Source organism: Leopardus geoffroyi, chromosome C1, assembly GCF_018350155.1.
Source record: "Leopardus geoffroyi isolate Oge1 chromosome C1, O.geoffroyi_Oge1_pat1.0, whole genome shotgun sequence".
Taxonomy (NCBI): Eukaryota; Metazoa; Chordata; class Mammalia; order Carnivora; family Felidae; genus Leopardus; species Leopardus geoffroyi.
The window spans coordinates 15151001-15168147 of record NC_059328.1 but is presented as its reverse complement, the minus strand read 5'-3'; the positions used below and the strand labels follow the sequence as shown (position 1 = coordinate 15168147).

General features: G+C 56.6%; 1 protein-coding gene across 5 annotated transcripts in view; it reads left to right on the top strand.

Annotated features, from left to right (window-relative positions):
- The first annotated feature begins 877 nt into the window (after positions 1 to 877).
- KIF17 (kinesin family member 17) overlaps positions 878 to 17147 on the top strand; it is a 47985-nt gene continuing 31715 nt past the window's right edge. For 2 of the 5 annotated variants that reach the window (XM_045475927.1, XM_045475926.1), the window contains exons 1-5: positions 878 to 1456; positions 7515 to 7661; positions 8402 to 8503; positions 13356 to 13545; positions 16561 to 17013. In XM_045475927.1, the coding sequence (XP_045331883.1) occupies positions 1226 to 1456; positions 7515 to 7661; positions 8402 to 8503; positions 13356 to 13545; positions 16561 to 17013 (1123 nt within the window). In that variant the 5' untranslated portion in view covers positions 878 to 1225. Of the gene's footprint in view, positions 1457 to 6808; positions 7072 to 7514; positions 7662 to 8401; positions 8504 to 13355; positions 13546 to 16560; positions 17014 to 17147 lie in introns of all 5 variants that reach the window. The other 3 variants (XM_045475929.1, XM_045475928.1, XM_045475930.1) reach the window with 2 other exon arrangements.

The window sequence follows — 17147 nt, the reverse complement described above, 5'->3', positions numbered from 1 at the left end:
AGGGTGTCCTGAAGGGATAGGGTAGGTAGCTTTATTCAAATCATGTCTCCAGTTAAAACCTTCAGTGGGTATATCCCACAGAAAAATGACAGCCCGTTATTCTGGCTGGAGGGACTTGTACAGAGCCAGCGGATATGGTCCTGGCACCCTCTCCAGCCAAAAGATTTTGTCTCCCAAAAATGGTTTTGTTTTGTGTGTTTTTAAAAATATTTTTTTATGCTTATTTTTGAGAGAGTGCGAGTGGGTTAGGGGCAGAGAGAGAGGGAGACACAGAATGCGAAGCAGGCTCCAGGCTCTGAGCTGTCAGCACAGAGTCTGACGCGGGGCTCGAATTCACCAACCCTGAGATCATGACCAGAGCCGAAGTCCAGTGCTCAACGGACTGAGACACCCAGGCGCCCCTTTTTTTGTGTTTTTAAATTGGGTCTTAGAAAAAACTAGGGCAGCATTAGAAGGAAGCTTTGCTCTGTCGGAGGCCGTAACAGGCTTTGGACGGCCCTCTCCTGAGTCAGTAGAGGGATGTGGATAGAAGGCCGCAAGGTCCTTGTCCCCTTTCTCAGTAGGTCTCTAGCCCCCGCATAAGGCCCCGCCTCCTGTATCTCTCTCGAGGCGGAGTCAAGCCTGGCCTCCTTGCCCTAGCTGGGCAACCTCGGACAAGTTGCTTAACCTCTCTGAACTGGGCGGTGGGGATCAGAGGAGAGAGCGGACTTGAAGCCCTGGTAAGAAGCGGGCAGACGCTCCAGCAAAGCGAGCCGCCCGGACCCGCCTGCAGCTAGGAGACGCTCCTGCAACGAGGCGCCGCGAACGCGGGGATGTCTCGGGAGCCCGCGGCTGTGACGCCACGGGTGTTGCCCGGCAACCGCGAACGCCGCGGCGGAGCGCGTGCCAGCGGGCGGCCGGGGCGGCTCCGGGGCTCGGGTCCTGTGGCGGCGCCTGCAGCGCGGATCCCCCACTTCCCTCTCCCCGGGCCGGGCCTCAGGGACGGACGAACCCTGGCGCGGGAGGAGGCGGCGGCCCGGCTCCGGTCCTGCGACCCCCGCACCGCGCCCCTCCTTCTCTCAGGGTGCCCCCCGAGGAGTCTGGGCCCCCCGCCGCGGCCCCGCCCCTGCCGCGAGGCCCCGCCCCCCGCGACCAGCGCTGGCCCCGCCCCCCGGCCAGGGCCGTCGAGCGTCCCAGCCGTGCGGCTCACGTCGCGCCGCGCCGGGGGGCGCCCAGCCGCGGCGCCATGGCCTCGGAGTCAGTGAAGGTGGTGGTGCGCTGCCGGCCCATGAATCAGCGGGAGCGGGAGCTGAACTGCCAGCCCGTGGTGACGGTGGACTCCGCGCGTGGCCAGTGCTTCATCCAGAACCCGGGCGCTGCCGACGAGCCCCCCAAGCAGTTCACCTTCGACGGCGCCTACCACATGGACCACTTCACCGAGCAGATCTACAACGAGATCGCCTACCCGCTGGTGGAGGTGAGGGCGCCCGGGAGGCCGCCTCCAAGGACCGGCCAGGCAGGGCTGGGGGCCACCCCAGGGGTCCTGAGCGGATGGCACTGTACCCAGAGCTGGGCGGGAACTAGCTTCCGGAGGAGCGTGGGTGGGCACCAACAGGTTGGGCTGAAGTCTTTTGTCTAGGCAGGACACGGCTGGGACCCACCTCCAGCCCCCACGCCCGGGTCTCCACCGTCTGCAACGCCAAAGCTCGTCCTCACCTCCACCCCTTCCAGTCCCCTGCCCACAAGAGCTCCAGTCCCCAAGACCCTCCACCCCCCAGCCCTCCACCGTCATCTGAGAACTTGAGGCCTTCTCTCAATGCTCTAGCCGCTGCCCCCAGCCGCCGCCACCTCCTCCTGCTCCCAGGCCATGGCCTCTGCTTCCTCCCCTCAGCATTCAGAATCCCCTGTTATCCTCCCTGGGTCAAGCCTGCGGGGGGCGGGGAGACCACCGCTTTCCTCCTGCCTTAGTCTTGGAGGACTGGAACCCCATTACCTTTGGTCTAACCTACCATTTTCTCCAGCAACAGTTTGTGACCCTTAATAGGGCTTTTGCTTTCCAGAGCATTCACATTAGGTAGCTGGCACATTTGGGACATGGGGAGACTGAGGCCCAGAGGAGGGAAACTTGCCCAGGCTCCCATGGTGGGTTTCTAGCAGAGGAGTGGCTGAAACTCTGCCTCATGCCTTCTGGCCAAGGGCTCTTCCTTTCTACCAACGCCTCCCCACCTGTTCACTGCTCAGCGGATCACTAGTTTAAGTGAGATGTCACAGATTGTCCCATGAAAAATGGAAGTTTGGGAAATGCTGCGTCCGGCCTCCCTGGTGTGAAGCTTCACAAGGCACATTATGACACCTGAGCTCTGGGGAGTCTTGTAGCAAAGGAACTGGTTTGACTTACTGAACCCAGGGATTCCCAAATGCATTTTAGGACCCTTTTTGCTTTCACTGGCAGGCCAGTCACCATCCTCCAGAGCACCTCCTTTGGTGGCCCCATCTCTTCTGTGAAGGCTCAGTCAAAGCCCTTGGCAGGGTTGAAGAACTCCCTGGTGGTCAGGGCCTGATGGAGGTGATGCCCCGGGGGACGAGGGCAGCTCTCCCCAGGTTGCGTTCCCAAACTCTGGGATGGCCAGGCTGTCCTGCTGTCCTGTACTCCCAGGCTAGAAGGGACCTGAGCGGTTGTCTGGTCCACCCCACCTCCCCACTGGGTCTCTGAATGACCAGCCAGTGGCAAGAGCTCACTCTTCCCCAAACAGCCCCTTTCCCCTTTGCTGCTTGGCTCCTAGGAGACCATTCTGCACGGTGAGCCAGAGTCAGCTTCCCTGAAGCTTTCAGCCACCTGCCCTGGCTCCGTTCCTGAGGCCCACGACCACCTCTGCTCCCTTGTCCAAGATTGGCCCCTTAGAGATCTGAGGAGTCCAAGATTGAGTCCTTCTTGGCCTTGCTCATGGGTCCCTGCCTCATCTTGGAAGTAATCCCCTGAGGAAGCCCCCCTTGTCAGGGTCCCCAGGAAGCCCCAGCCTGGAGTCAGGGATGCTAAGGACACAGTGGCTCTATCAGATTTCTCCTGTAGCTCTCCCTACTGTCCTGAGTTCCCCCACCACTTGGGATTCTCTGCCAGGACCTGCCTCTGGACATCACGCAGAGCTTCAGGCTCAACACGACATACATTCATTTTCATTCATCCATCCATTCAGCTGGCAAATAGCATCTCCATGCCAGGCTCATCCTTGGTTTGGGGAGCACAGCCCTAAAGAAGACCTGGGCTCTGCCCTCAGTGAGGCCACGGTCAGGGAAAGGAACAGCTAAGCTAATAGCTACGGTCCAAGGTGATGAGTGGGAGGAGAAGCCTGGGGGACTTTGGCAACATAGAGAACCTGGGCTTGGAGGGCATGGGAAAGGAGGGGGAAGGCTGGGAGGGCTTCCTGGAAGTGGTGAGATCTAAATTGGGACCCGAAGGATGAGAAGAGTAGGTCAGGCAAGAAGGTGGTGGAAAGGGCCTTCCAGGTGGAGCCCAGCATTTGATTCTCACCATTCCTGGTGGGGAAACTGAGGCTGGGAGTATCACAGAATGAGTTTTTTTTTTTTTTTTAAGTTTTTAAAATTTATTTTGAGAGAGCGAACGAGTACGGGGGGAGAGGCAGAGAGAGAGAGAGAGAGAGAGAGGGAGAGAATCCCAAGCAGGCTCCACTCTGTCAACTCGGAGCCTAACTCAGGGCTTGATCTCATGAACTGTGAGATCGTGACCTGAGCCAAGATCAAGAGTCAGATGCTTAACCTACTGGGCCACCCAGGCTCCCCAAGGGGCTGTTTTGATACCCACACAGTACCTGGTCCCCGTGCTGCATTTTGGTGCCTTCCATTAAATGAGCAGTGCGCACAGCAGAGGCAAAGCCCAGCTCAGGGGGCTCTGAGCCGGGAGCACTGCACCATTAGGGGCTGTGTCCTGTGTGCCCCGCGGGGCTCTGACCCAGGTCCCGAGCTCTCCCAGGGCTTCTGTTACCTCCACGGGGCCTCCTGCCCAGGCCCTGGCCTTTGGGTCCTATTGCACAGCCTTCCTGTTCTCTTCTTTCCTGCTTGTCCTGCACTTAAATCTAGTCCCTATTCCTGATCTTCTCTGTCACTGGGTGACTCTTTGGCTCTCCTGGGTGCTGTCCACCCCAGACCCACCCCTCCTGCCCATTCACATTCTCGCCGGAGCTACTCCCCCTCCACGTGTGTCTGGCCTGCTGCCTGGTCTGTGGGCTCTTTCCCAGCTGGTGGCTTTGCCATCTGCCCCTTCTTCCCACTTAACACCCATGGCCTTTGAGTCACCTCTAATGAGCCGCCCCCAACCCACCCACAGGCCAGGTACCACAGCTTCTACCACGCCCAGATGTCAATACAGTAAAAGCCATAGCATTCGGTCCCTCGATGGGACATTCAGCAGTGTTTTGGGGAAGGGGTGGAAGGGGAACATGAGGCAACTTAGGACAGACGTTTTTTTTATTTCAATGGCAACAGTTCTGTGTTTAATGTGACGTAGGAAAAATGCTTAGCGCATCCAGCCTGTAATGCAGTTTCATAGGGATTCTTGTTGAGCATGTGAGCAAGTGAGAAGGAGTCAGTTAGCAGTTGGTTTCCTGAGAGTCAACTTGTAAGTAGCAGAACAGGGTGACGTGCAGAAGCCTGGGTGGAAGGACAGAGCGGCCGACATGCAGGACCCGTTCTCAGTGCAAGCCCATCCCTTGTGGATCTGGAGCTATCCCTAGATGGGTGAAACCTTTTTGAAGTCTTATGTTTTGCCTTAAAAATGTATGTAAAATTGTTTTCTTTTAATTCTTTTATTGTTTATTTTTGAGAGAGACAGAGCGCAAGCCAGGGAGGGGCAGAGAGAGAGGGAGACACGGAATCCGAAGCAGCCTCCAGGCTTTGAGCTGTCAGCACAGGGCCGACACGGGGCTCAAACCCACGAACCGCAAACCGTGAGATCATGACCTGAGCTGAAGTCGGACACTTAACTGACTGAGCCACCCAGGCACCCCTGAAATTGTTTTCTACTTCACTCCAGAACAGTGCTGTTCTGTAGACCTCCTGCAGTGGTGGAAATATTCTGTTTCCAGGCTGTCCAAGTAGGTACCGCTGGCCGTATGTGGCAAGTAAGCACTTGAAATGAGGCTACTGCTACTGAGGAAACTGAATTTTACTTTTGTTTAAAGTCCAGTTAAATTTAACTAACTCAGTGGCTAGTGGCCCCCACATTGGACAGCACTCTTGAGCCATGATTTCCAAAACACACATAATGTGGGCCACATACATCATTTGAGTTTTCCAGTAGCCACATTTTTTTTTTTTTAACGTTGATTTATTTTTGAGACAGAGAGAGACAGAGCATGAACGGGGGAGGGTCAGAGAGAGAGGGAGACACAGAGTCGGAAGCAGGCTCCAGGCTCTGAGCCGTCAGCCCAGAGCCTGACGCGGGGCTCGAACTCACGGACCGCGAGATCGTGACCTGAGCTGAAGTCGGACGCTTAACCGACTGAGCCCCCCAGGCGCCCCTTCTTTTACTTTTTAAAATGTGGCTACTAGGGGCTTCAGCTCAGGTCACGATCTCGCGGTCCGTGAGTTCGAGCCCCGTGTCGGGCTCTGGGCTGACGGCTCAGAGCCTGGAGCCTGCTTCTGACTCTGTGTCTTCCTCTCTGACCCTCCCCCATTCATGCTCTGTCTCTCTCTGTCTCAAAAATAAATCAACGTTAAAAAAAAAATTTTTTTAAGTAAAAGAAGATGCACCCGGTGGCTCAGTCGGTTGAGGGTCCGACTCATGATTTCGGCTCAAGTCATGATCCCAGGGTCGTGGGAACGAGCCCTGTGGCAGGCTCTGCGCTGAGTGTGGAGCCTGCTTGGGACTCTCTCTCCCTGTCTCTCTGCCCCTCCTCTCTCAAGCTTGTGCACTCGCTCGCTCTCTCTCTCTCAAAATAAAAAAAATAAGTAAAAGTAAAAAGTGAAAGGAAACAAATGAAGCTAGTTTTAATAAGAGATTTTTATTGAACCCAGTATATCTGGAACATTATTTCAAGAAAACATACTGGTAACGTGTGGTCATTCTTTGATATCAGTGAGAGATAGTTGACATTCTTCCGTCATACGAAGTCTTTGAAATCAGATGTGGGTCTTACATCGTATCATGTTGCGGATGCTAAAGTGTCAACAGTTCAAACGAAATGGAACAAAAAATAAGGTTCTGTTTAATGGAAAAATATTTTATATTGCTTCTGCAAAATGTAAATTAACTAAAATCAAATAAATTCAGTTCCTCAGTCGCACTGGGCCCATTGCTAGTACGGCTGGTGGCCACCCTACCGGACAGCAAAGCGATACATGTTTTTGTGTAGAATATCCTCCCCGGGCTTGGGTGACGCTGACACTCTGGGCCCCGCACCATGTGGACCCTGCATGTGTCCCCAGCTCTGAGGAGCCCAGCGGTGGCTCCTGGCCGGGCGGTGGGTCTGCCATTGCCTCTGCCCCACCACAGGGGGCTGGTCCCTGTGTGCAGCCCCCTGGAGCTCTGCGGAGGTGCAGGAACCCACACAGCGGTCAGGGTTTCCTTGGACAGACGAAAGGGGCTCATCGGTTCCGCCCAGAAGAATGAGGCCTGGCCGTCAGAGAAGCTGTGAATCATGGTTTCTGGTTCCTTCACCAGCAGTCCCTGGGGATCCCGAGCCCCGCGTTGGCCCACAGGATGGGTCTTTGCGGGTCACTGGGTGTGGATGCCAGGTGGGCCCTCGGGGCCTGGGAGCAGCTCTCTGGGCCCACGTTCTGACACAGAATTCCCCTGCCCCGTGCTGAGTTCTAGAATCGGTGACCTCATGAGCTCTGTGAGGGCAGGGACTGGGGTTCCGCCTCGATCAGCGCCGTGTCCCCAGCCGGAGCGCCGTGGAATGAACAGACGCGTCAGTGAGTGAAGACTGATTTCAGGGTTGCCGCCGCTTTGCTTCCTTTCTTCCGTCCCCCTCGCCCCGGCTCCACCTGCTCTCAGACTCTGACCTCTCCGCACCCCCTCAGCCTGGAATGCCTTCCTCTTCCTCTGCTTGCCTGGTGTGAGGGTCGCTTGTACAGGTCCGTCTCCGCCACGTTTCAGGCAGACATTCAGTGAGCGCCCCTGTACGCTAGCCCTCCGTGTGCCAATGCAGGAAATAGTTCGCGTGTAAACCTCACTACAGGCTTAGAAGGAGGTGCTGTTCTGATCCTGAGGGGGCAACTGAGGCTCAGTGTGCCTGGGTAAGACCAGCTCCCTCGGCACAGTCAGGAAAAGGGTGAGGCCAGATTTGAACCCCTGAAAGAGAGGCCGGGCTCCGCCGCACAAGCCCTTAACTCCACACATGGACAGTGTCCCCCACCAGGAGGCGGACCCCTAGAGGACAGAACTGTGACTTACTTACTGTACCGCACGGCCAGCCCAGTGCCATCCTGGGAGGGGGCCCTGAGTCTGTGAGTTAGGAGACGGCCGAGTCCAGCTGGGCTCGGCCGGCTGAGCACCGGGCTTTGGTTCTCCCATGCAGGGTGTCACTGAGGGCTACAATGGCACCATCTTCGCCTATGGCCAGACGGGCAGCGGGAAGTCCTTCACCATGCAGGGCCTGCCGGACCCGTCCTCGCAGAGAGGCATCATCCCCAGGGCCTTCGAGCACGTTTTTGAGAGCGTCCAGGTATGGGCCTCCTGGAGGGAAGGGGCAGGTCTGGGGGCTCTTGAGACATTACCGTGAATGGACCGGGAGGACTTCAGAGCCTGCCGGGACTCGACACAGGTAGGCGGAGGCAGGCTGTGGTTTCTGGAAAGGGGATGGGAGAAGAACTTCACGCTGAGAAAATTCTACGTGCCAGGGCCGTGGTTTCCTCCTGCCATTTCTGGATCGTAATGTATCATTTGATCCAGAGCACTTGTCCGAGAAGCCGTTGTAACCATCAGAGCCTCCCTTGTTATTCGGCAGTTGCTACAGACCAAGCCTTGTGCAAAGCCCTTTGCATAATTATCTCAGGGAACCCCCACCCTGGCCCAGGAGATCACTATCATCCCATCGTTGAGATAGGGAAGCCCAGACGTGTAGCCCCTATGTGCTGGGCCAAGACCGCTTATCCCAGTGTCCAGGCTGCAGGGGAGAATTGCCCTGGTGGCCTCTCATGGCTGTGAACAGAGATTCCTGCATCTGGGAAATGGCAGAGCAGGGACTGCGCCCCTCGTCGGCTGTAGCGGGATCAGACCGTGGCCAGTGCTTGGTCCTGGCCTGTGGCCCTGCCAGGCAGGGTAGGGGGCTCCCCTCCCCTTGACATCACCTCTCCTGCCACGAGGTGCTTTCGAGATGTCCTGGCTGCAGAGGGCTTAGGTTGCAGGGGCAGGGCTGGCAGCAAGTGCTCAGGCGTCTTTGCTGTCCCTGTCCACTCCCTGCAGTGTGCAGAGAATACCAAGTTCCTGGTCCGGGCCTCCTACCTGGAGATCTACAATGAAGATGTCCGTGACCTGCTGGGGGCCGAGAGCAAGCAGAAACTGGAGGTGGGTGCAGATGCAGCTTGGGCGGGGAGGGGCTGGTGGAGGGGGAAGGCTGGCATCAGGCCGTGCTCCCTCAGAAATACAGGGGAGGTGTTCTGAGGGGACAGGCGCCGGTTCGGACTAGAGCAGGGACTTTTGGACTTGAATTTGGGAGGAATCTCTGAATCCATGTTGTAGGGGAGTGGCTAATGGGCCTACCCCCGACCACACATGGCGGGGGCTGCACCTCTCCTGGGAGAATCCCACCTGTGTCTGGTGAAATAGGTGAAGTCTTTGTGATAGATTTCATTTGGAAAACTGGGTTCCACTTCTGAAAAAATTACTGTGAAAATCTGTAAGTGCCCTTCAAGCTAAAAAAACCCAGCGTAATGATCATCATTTATTGAGCACTGTTCACTGACTGCTTTGGGCACGTGCTCTTATGTAATAGTCACAGTCATCTTGTCAGGTAGCTGTTATTATCCCCAGTCTGCCAGTGTGGGAAGGGACGCTTAGCTTAGTTAGCTTTCCCAAGTTTGTGGCCCAAGCGGGATCTGAACCCAGGTCTGTCTGACTCCAAGGTCCTGAATCTCAAACATCCCATTTCACGGCTGTTGGTGGCCTGAGATTCTGGGACTCTGTTCCCTTTCGAGAGGGTTCTGGTGTGGGGGCACCGCAGGACCCAAGACATGACCTTACAAAGTAGTTGTGGGGATTGAAGAGGGTGGTGAGGACAAGCTGCTCACAGGGCGCAGGAGCACGGAAGGCCGTCAACGGGTGAGCGCTTTCATGCCATCGGGATTCCAGGAAATGCGACCCGGGGCTCTGCAAAGGGGAGCCCTCTAAGGAGTCAAGGACCACCCGCAACAGAAGAACCCGGGGCTGGCTCAGTTGGTCACTGAGAGTCACACACGTTTTGTGACTTTCCCCTTCTTCTAGAAGGCTGGAGTCAGAAGGAAAGAGCATCATTTCCCAGCAAGGTGCAGCAGCATTAGATGCTTTGAGAGGAGGTCTATAAAGAATGACAGAACTTGGCTGACCCTTTGGGGAGCTCAGCGAGGTCAGGTGACCTACCAGGACTGAACAGCCAGTTGGTGACAAGGCTGGATCCAGGTCTAGGCCCAGGTCTAGGCCTTGGTCTGAGGCCTTGGTCGTGTGTCCTATCTGGGGCTCTGTAAATGCTGGGTAGGCAGGTCAGGTCCAAGGAGGAGAGGCCCACTGGGGGAGGCTGAGTCAGTTCTGTGTCCAGAATGCTCCTGGCTGCCCCTTATCTGACCAGGCAACCAGTGGACATCCCAGGGGGCCCACGACCTGCATTGGGAGTGAGCTCACCTCCTTCAGGGTCAGAATGCCCTGGCTGAGAGAGCCTAGGTTGCCGGGGAGATTCCATTTATGGGTAAAACCAGTCTGAGGGAGACAAGGTGATTTGCCTGAGGCTAGGAAGCCAGAGTCAGGGTTGGACCTTTTGGGTGACAAAGTGCTGAAGTCTTCCCAGGGCATGCGCCTGGACAGCTACGGGACGGGGGTGGGGGTGGGAGAGGCAGAACCAGGTGCTGCAATGTCTCCCACAGCCCTCCTGCCCCACGTGATCTCTAGATCGGACAGGACGTCAGAATCCCCTGGTTCCCCCCACCCCTTCCCCATGTGGGGGCCGGGCTGTTTCCCCATTCAACTTCGGCCTCCTGCTTGCCCCCTGACCGTCCCCCACTTGCCCTGGGCTCATCTGGGGTGGGGGGAGGTTGTGAGTTCCCCTCTGACCAGCGACCATTCTGTGATCCAAGTGAACAAGTCAGACATCAGAGAGTAGCAGTCTTGAAAAATTTGTTTGTGCCGGCCGTATGGTGGAAAAATCCTTAAAAATTTGATCTGGGAAGACCCATAGAGAGCTTCTAGTCAGGCCTTTCCTGGTACAGATGAGGACAGTGCGTCCCAGGGAGGGGAAGGGACTTGACCAAGGCCACACAGCTAATCACTAGTAACGGCGTTGGTACCAGAACTTGTGAGGGGCTTTCCCCGAGTATTTTGGGGCGTCAGCAATCTGGAAAACCTCTAGGGCAGTAAGAAGCCAGTAGTGGAGTTCTAGTCAAGGGAGGCACATCCACCGAGTGATTCATTCATTCAGCGAAGACGGGAAAACCTCCTGGTACCAGCTGCCAGGCCACATGCTACAGCGGGTCCACAGGGGTGTGACCTCCCTTCCTTCCAGTCCCCATCCTGACTGGGACCTGGCCTGGCCCCTCCTTCTCAGCTCCTGACCAACACAGCGGGGCTTGGCCTTTCTATGCCGGAACCTCCAGCCGCCCACCTGGAGTCTTTCTACTGTCTTCTCTATCCTGGAGCTGGAGTGCCTGAGTCACAGCTCAGCCCCCGACAGGGGAATGGGGAGAGGAGGGAGGCATAGGGCATCGCTCCCATGTGTCAGAGTCAAAAGGCCAACCTGGGGGATCAGGGTCCCCTGCCAACCTGCGCTGGGACACCAGGGGGCTCTCCTCCCCTCCTCCAACACTGGAGACCCTACAATGGCCTCGGTCACCCAGTCCCTGAGGGCTGGCAGCCATGCTCTTGCCCCATCTGGGCCCCACGCCTCAGGCTTGGTGAGTCAGGCTGCCCGGGGTGGGGGGCAGGGGCCGCCAGTGACAGCTGCACTCTGAGACGCTCCCCACGGGGGCACTGGGGGGTGTGGAGTCGCCGCCTCCCGGAGAAGGTGCTGAAGGTGCTCCTGTCAACCTCAGAACAGCCTTAGGAGGAGAGCTGTGCTGTTCTGATCCTTTGTTGCAGAGGAGGAAACTGAGGCTCCGCATACCTAGTAAGACCAGCCCCTGGGCACACAAGTCAGGAAAGGGTGAGACTGCCTTTGATTCCAGGAGGCCAGGCCCCACAGCACAAGCTCTGAGCCCCAGGGCCTAGAGTTTTGGTAATTAGAGGTTAGATCAGCCAGGGCGAGGAGGGATTTGGGGGAGCAGTTTCGCTCCCTCTGCCCCGACCCCCACTGCCCATACTGGGCAGGGGAGTGAGGCCTCAGCGCCTCTCAGTGCACTGGGGAGCAGTGTCAGGAGCCCCTCCTCCGTGCTGGTGGCATCCCAGCCGTTGCCATGGTGACCAGGCTCAGGGCGGCGTGGCAGGGAGGAATAGTTCCCCGGGCACTCAGAGCCTCCCTGGAAGAGCAGGGCTGAGGTCAAGGGGAGGCAAGACTGTGGGGGATCTCGAGGTGGGGGAGCAAGCTTTCCAGGGCCTGAAAATAGGGCCGCGGCACCTTGACACGAGGGCTTGCCCCACCCCCCGCACCCATCCCTCATCCCCCCACTCCTCTTACCTGCTCCTGAGAGACCACCCCCACCTGCCCCCACCCTCCTGGTGCTGTGCTGGCGGGCTCCCCTCCACGGACCCATCTCCATCCTTTTCTGAGTCCTCATAAAGGTCTTGCAGAAGTAGGATTTGGTATCATTTGGCAGATGAGGAAACGGGCAGAGAGAGGCAAATTGACTTCTCCAGCCAGCCAGTAGCAGGGTCAGGTCTCTACCCCAGGTCTGCCCGACCAAGGAGCAGACTGCTTCTCCCGGGGGCCAGGAGCAGCCACTTGGCCAGCGGGCCTGCCGTGTGCAGGCAGCTTCGGGGTCCTGGGAGCAGGTGGCCGTCCATGCCCGTGTGTCCTTGCGACGGTACTGTGAGACGCTGGGGCAGCAGTTCTGGCCGGCTTCAAGCCACCCTCTGCAGGGTCTCCTGCTTCTGTCCTTGGCGCTCCGTCCTCACCCCCAGCCTCTAGGTCAAGGTCATCATTTCAAGCTTCAGTTACCGCAGGACGCTGCAGCCTCTCTCCATAGACTGCCTCTAGAATCTTCTTTTGCCTGTGACCCCGCTGCTGCCCTGGTGCTAACAGCTGTGTGATCTTCAACAAATCACTTAACAATTCTGTGCCTCAGTTGTGTTTCCGATCCGTGAAGCCCAGTCCTTCATTCTGGGTCTGGCTGTTTCTCCACACGTAAGCAGATAGGGCAGGCCTGTGCGCCCCCCGTGCCCCCAGGCAGCAGCAGGGCCTGACCCCCCACCCCGGGGACCGTGAAGCTGGAGCCCAGCACCTGAGCCTCCGTGGCTCAGACCAGCAGACAGATGACTCTGCTCTTTGCCAGACTAGTTTTATTTCCTCACACTTGACAAATGTTTCATCTCACAGCTCTGTGTCAGCAACAGAATAACTTGGCTGCCTGGAGAGGCAGCAGGGAGCAATCAGATAAATTAATTTACTCGATGCCATCACGCTGAGGGCTGGGGGCCCGCTTGAGCCGTGGGCCAGTGGGAGTTCTTGGCAGCAAATGGCCCCTCCCCGGCCATGATCCAAGGTCTGGAAACGTTCCCGTGTCCTCAGAGCCACAGCAGAGAGGCGATCAGAAGACGTGTTGACAAGGGCACGAGAGAAGTTTTCAGAGCCCTTGGGTGATGACAGGGTCAGCCCCTGGGAGCTGAAGCTCCCAGTCTGGAAACCTCCTTCATAATAATAGCACTAAAGCAGCAGTGAGGCCAGCTGCTGGTATTTACGGAGCACTTGCCATGTGCCGGGCACTGTGCCAAACGTTGTTTGGGCCTTATTCGACTGAAACCTCACCACAACCCTGAAAGATGGGCCTCTCATACCCATTTTACAGATGTGGAAACTGAGGCCTAGAGAGGTTCAGTCACTGGCCCAAGGTCCCACAACAGGTAAGAGGTGGGGTGAGTTTGAGGCTGGTTCCACCTGGAACAAAGCCCCTGCCCGTTGCAGGGAATTTGAGGCGCCAACCGGCACCACAGGAGGGCAGAGGTGGCCCGAACTGGGCCCTTCCCTGGATTCCTTGGGGATCCCCGGTCTCGCCCGGCTCTGACCCGTCCCTTTGCCCCACAGCTGAAGGAGCACCCGGAGAAGGGGGTGTACGTGAAGGGGCTCTCCATGCACACGGTGCACAACATGGCCCAGTGTGAGCGCATCATGGAGGCGGGCTGGAAGAACCGCTCGGTGGGCTACACGCTGATGAACAAGGACTCCTCGCGCTCCCACTCCATTTTCACCATCAGCATCGAGATCTACGCTGTGGGTATGCGGGGCCAGGTGGGCACCCCGGGGGTGGGGCCCATCTGAAACTGGGAGAAGACTCTCGAACTGCCTCGAGGCAGACCCAAGTGGCCCCTCCCACGTTCGGGCCCATATTTCCAGGAAAAGACAGCATGGACAACAAGAACAGTAATACTGGGAGCTCATTCACAGTGAGCACTTGCCATGGGCCGCGGGGTTTAGGTGCCTTAGCTCATTTACTCCTTACAGCCCCAGGAGGTGGATACCAACATCGTCCCCATCTTACAGATGAGGAAGCCGAGACCCCACAACTAGAAAGTGTCAGAGCTGGGCATCGATCCCAGGGCTCTGTCCCCGGAATGTACCACCCGGACCTTTCGGGCTGTCCTCCTTCTGGACAGTGCTCTCCACTCTTCAGTCATCTCCCTCTTCCTTCTTTCTGGAAGGGTCCCTGGGGAAGGGAAGGGGAAGGGAAGAAAGTCCTCTTTGTTTCTGGCCTCCCGTAGCTGCTGTGCTAAGCACTTCACACGCTTCCTTCTGTGTAAACCCCACAACAGTCCTAGACACAGGCAATTTAATTCCCATTGTACAGATGAGAAAACTGAGGCTCCGAGAGGTGCAGTGGGTTGCTTGTGCAGAGTTCTGCAACCAGTAAGCAGTACAGCTGGGATTTGAACCTCGTTCTCTGTGACATCTGGGTTTTTCCCATTGGCACTGCAGCTGCCTCCATGTCTGAGGTTCATTGTGAATAGAACTCTGGAGAGCACTGCAGCAGGTTGCAGCCTAGGCCCAACTGGGAACACAATTCTGGAGAGATCCCTGACCCAAGGTCAAAGCCAGGGTACCTCCTACCACATCACCCAGACTGTGTGGTGACCTGGCTCCGGGTCAACTTGCTTGTGTTTGCTGGGTCTGAGTCTCCCCGGGGTGCTGATATGGGGAGGGTGGGGTCAGTGAGGTCACAGCCTCATGTGATGAGGGGGACAAGTGGGGGACAGGGACTAGGACAGGGGAGGACAGAGTGAGTGCCTCTTGGGCTTTGCAGGAGGTTTTGAAGGATGAGGCAGGCTGCCTGGATGAGGCAGGCTTTCTCTGGAAACAGGCTTTTGAACGAATTTAAAAGGTGCTTATCATTTCCATTATAAAATAAGTTCAATCAAGATAACTTAGGGGCGCCTGGGTGGCGCAGTCGGTTAAGCATCCGACTTCAGCCAGGTCACGATCTCGCAGTCCGTGAGTTCGAGCCCCGCGTGGGGCTCTGGGCTGATGGCTCAGAGCCTGGAGCCTGTTTCCGATTCTGTGTCTCCCTCTCTCTCTGCCCCTCCCCCGTTCATGCTCTGTCTCTCTCTGTCCCAAAAATAAATAAACGTTGAAAAAAAAAATTAAAAAAAAAAAAAAGATAACTTAGAGATTAGAGAAAGGTGGGGAAAATTACCCAGAAACCCAACTGCCTATTAGATTTGAGAATATTGGGTTTTTTTGGTCCTTTTTTTCCCCTATGAACATTATAAACACAATCGAAATCTTATACTGTAAATAGTTTCTCCTCTGCGTTTCATTGCCCGTGCCTCACTGAGCATCATTACCGCCATGTCTTTGTGACCATGGGTCCCTCCTGAGGGACAGTGCATCAGTGATGGTCCTGTCTAACCAAATCCTTACAGGGTGGTAAAGTTGTTTCTAGTTTTGTGGTGCTGTAAGTAATGCCACAATGAACATCTTTGTGCACAGAGCCTTTTCCGCATTTGGAGTCATTTCCTTGGATTGTATATCCTGGCATAGACCTCCTGGGGCAAAGCGTATAAACCTGTTTAGGGCTTCTGGTTCATTCTGCCAAGAGCTTTCTCTTTCTTTCTTTCTTTCGTTCTTTCTTTCTTTTAAGAGCACAAGCAGGAGAGGGGCAGAGAGGCTGATAGCGTAGAGCCTGATGTGGGGCTCGATCTCAGGAACCGAGAGATCATGACCTGAGCCCAGATCAAGAGTCAGATGCTTAACCGGCTGAGCCGCCCAGGCGCCCCCAGCCAAGAGCTTTCCAAAAGCACTGTTCCAAGTCCCTCCTTCCTGCTGCTGCTTTAAAAAAAAAAAAAAAAAAAAAAAAGCCTCAAACTTCTAGCCCCTCACATATCCAAGCCTCTACTGGGTGCCAGCCAGATTTTCTGTTTCTTTACTTCAGGTTGCTGTGCACATGGGCAGATCTAGGCCAGTTCTGGTTTCAACCAGCAGGAGACCAAGGAGGAAGCCCCTGCCCCTCCGCCTGCCTTCCCCCTCCCATCTCATTGGAAACCGAGTCAAGCGATTTCCCCCAGGTTTCATAGCTACTAAGAGATAGAATCAAGATTAGACCCCCAGGATCTGTGCGTTCAGTACCTGTGCTCTAAGCCCCTGCTACCAGCCAGGGCCCAACTCCAGTCACCCTCAGCACCTGGGTCTGCCTTGCCCTCACGGCCTCAGTCACTGCAGAATTGGGCTTGTTCTCAGGAGGAATGAACCCCTCCCAACAACCAGCCCCAGTGAGGAGTTGTTGTCAGTCTCATTTTGTTGATGTGAAAATTAAGGATCAGAGAGGTGCATGACTCTGCCAAGGTCACACAGCAAGGAGGACGCAGGGGTAGGTTGGGAACCAGGTCCGAGAGCCTCCAAAGCCAATGTCTTTTGCATTGAAAGATACAATCACGTTCCCCCACCTTTGGCCCAGTCATGCCCCCTGCCCCCACCTTTGGCTTCACAGGAAATCTGGAGGAGCTATTAGCACTGAAAGAAGCCTTGCTGCACTCAGAGAATAGTCTGGACCTCCCAGCCCCTGCTCCCCAAGTCAGGCAGCCCTGTATTCTGATCTTGGATCCACCGCTTAGCAGCAGTGTGACCTAGGGCAAGTTAAATGCTCTTTCTGAGCCTCAGTTTTCTCATCTGGAAGATGGGGACAGTAATTGTGCCTCTTTCATGGGACTCCTATGTGCTAACGTGAGACCCTCGGCAGGTGAGAGCGCTCAGTGCCTGGTGGCTAAGTGCCCTCCCCCTCTGCCCGGTCCGTCTGCAGACGAGCGGGGCAAGGACCACCTCCGGGCAGGCAAGCTGAACCTGGTGGACCTGGCGGGCAGCGAGCGGCAGTCCAAGACGGGTGCCACGGGGGAGCGGCTCAAGGAGGCCACCAAGATCAACCTGTCGCTGTCGGCGCTGGGCAACGTCATCTCGGCCTTGGTGGATGGGCGGTGTAAACACATCCCCTACCGGGACTCGAAGCTGACTCGGCTGCTGCAGGACTCGCTGGGGGGCAACACGAAGACGCTGATGGTGGCCTGCCTGTCACCTGCAGACAACAACTACGACGAGACGCTCAGCACGCTGCGCTACGCCAACCGGGCCAAGAACATCAGGAACAAGCCACGCATCAATGAGGACCCCAAGGATGCCCTCCTGCGCGAGTACCAGCAGGAGATCAAGAAGCTCAAGGCGATTCTGGCCCAGCAGATGAGCCCCGACAACCTGTCAGGTGCGCAGCTGGGGGAGGAGGGGCAGGAAGGGCCCGGACTGAGGAGAAAGGCTCCCTCCCTTTGTCTTCTGCCTCCGGCTTCCCATCTGAGAGACGCGGAAGCAGAGCCCCATCTCCTCTCCACTTCCTGCCAG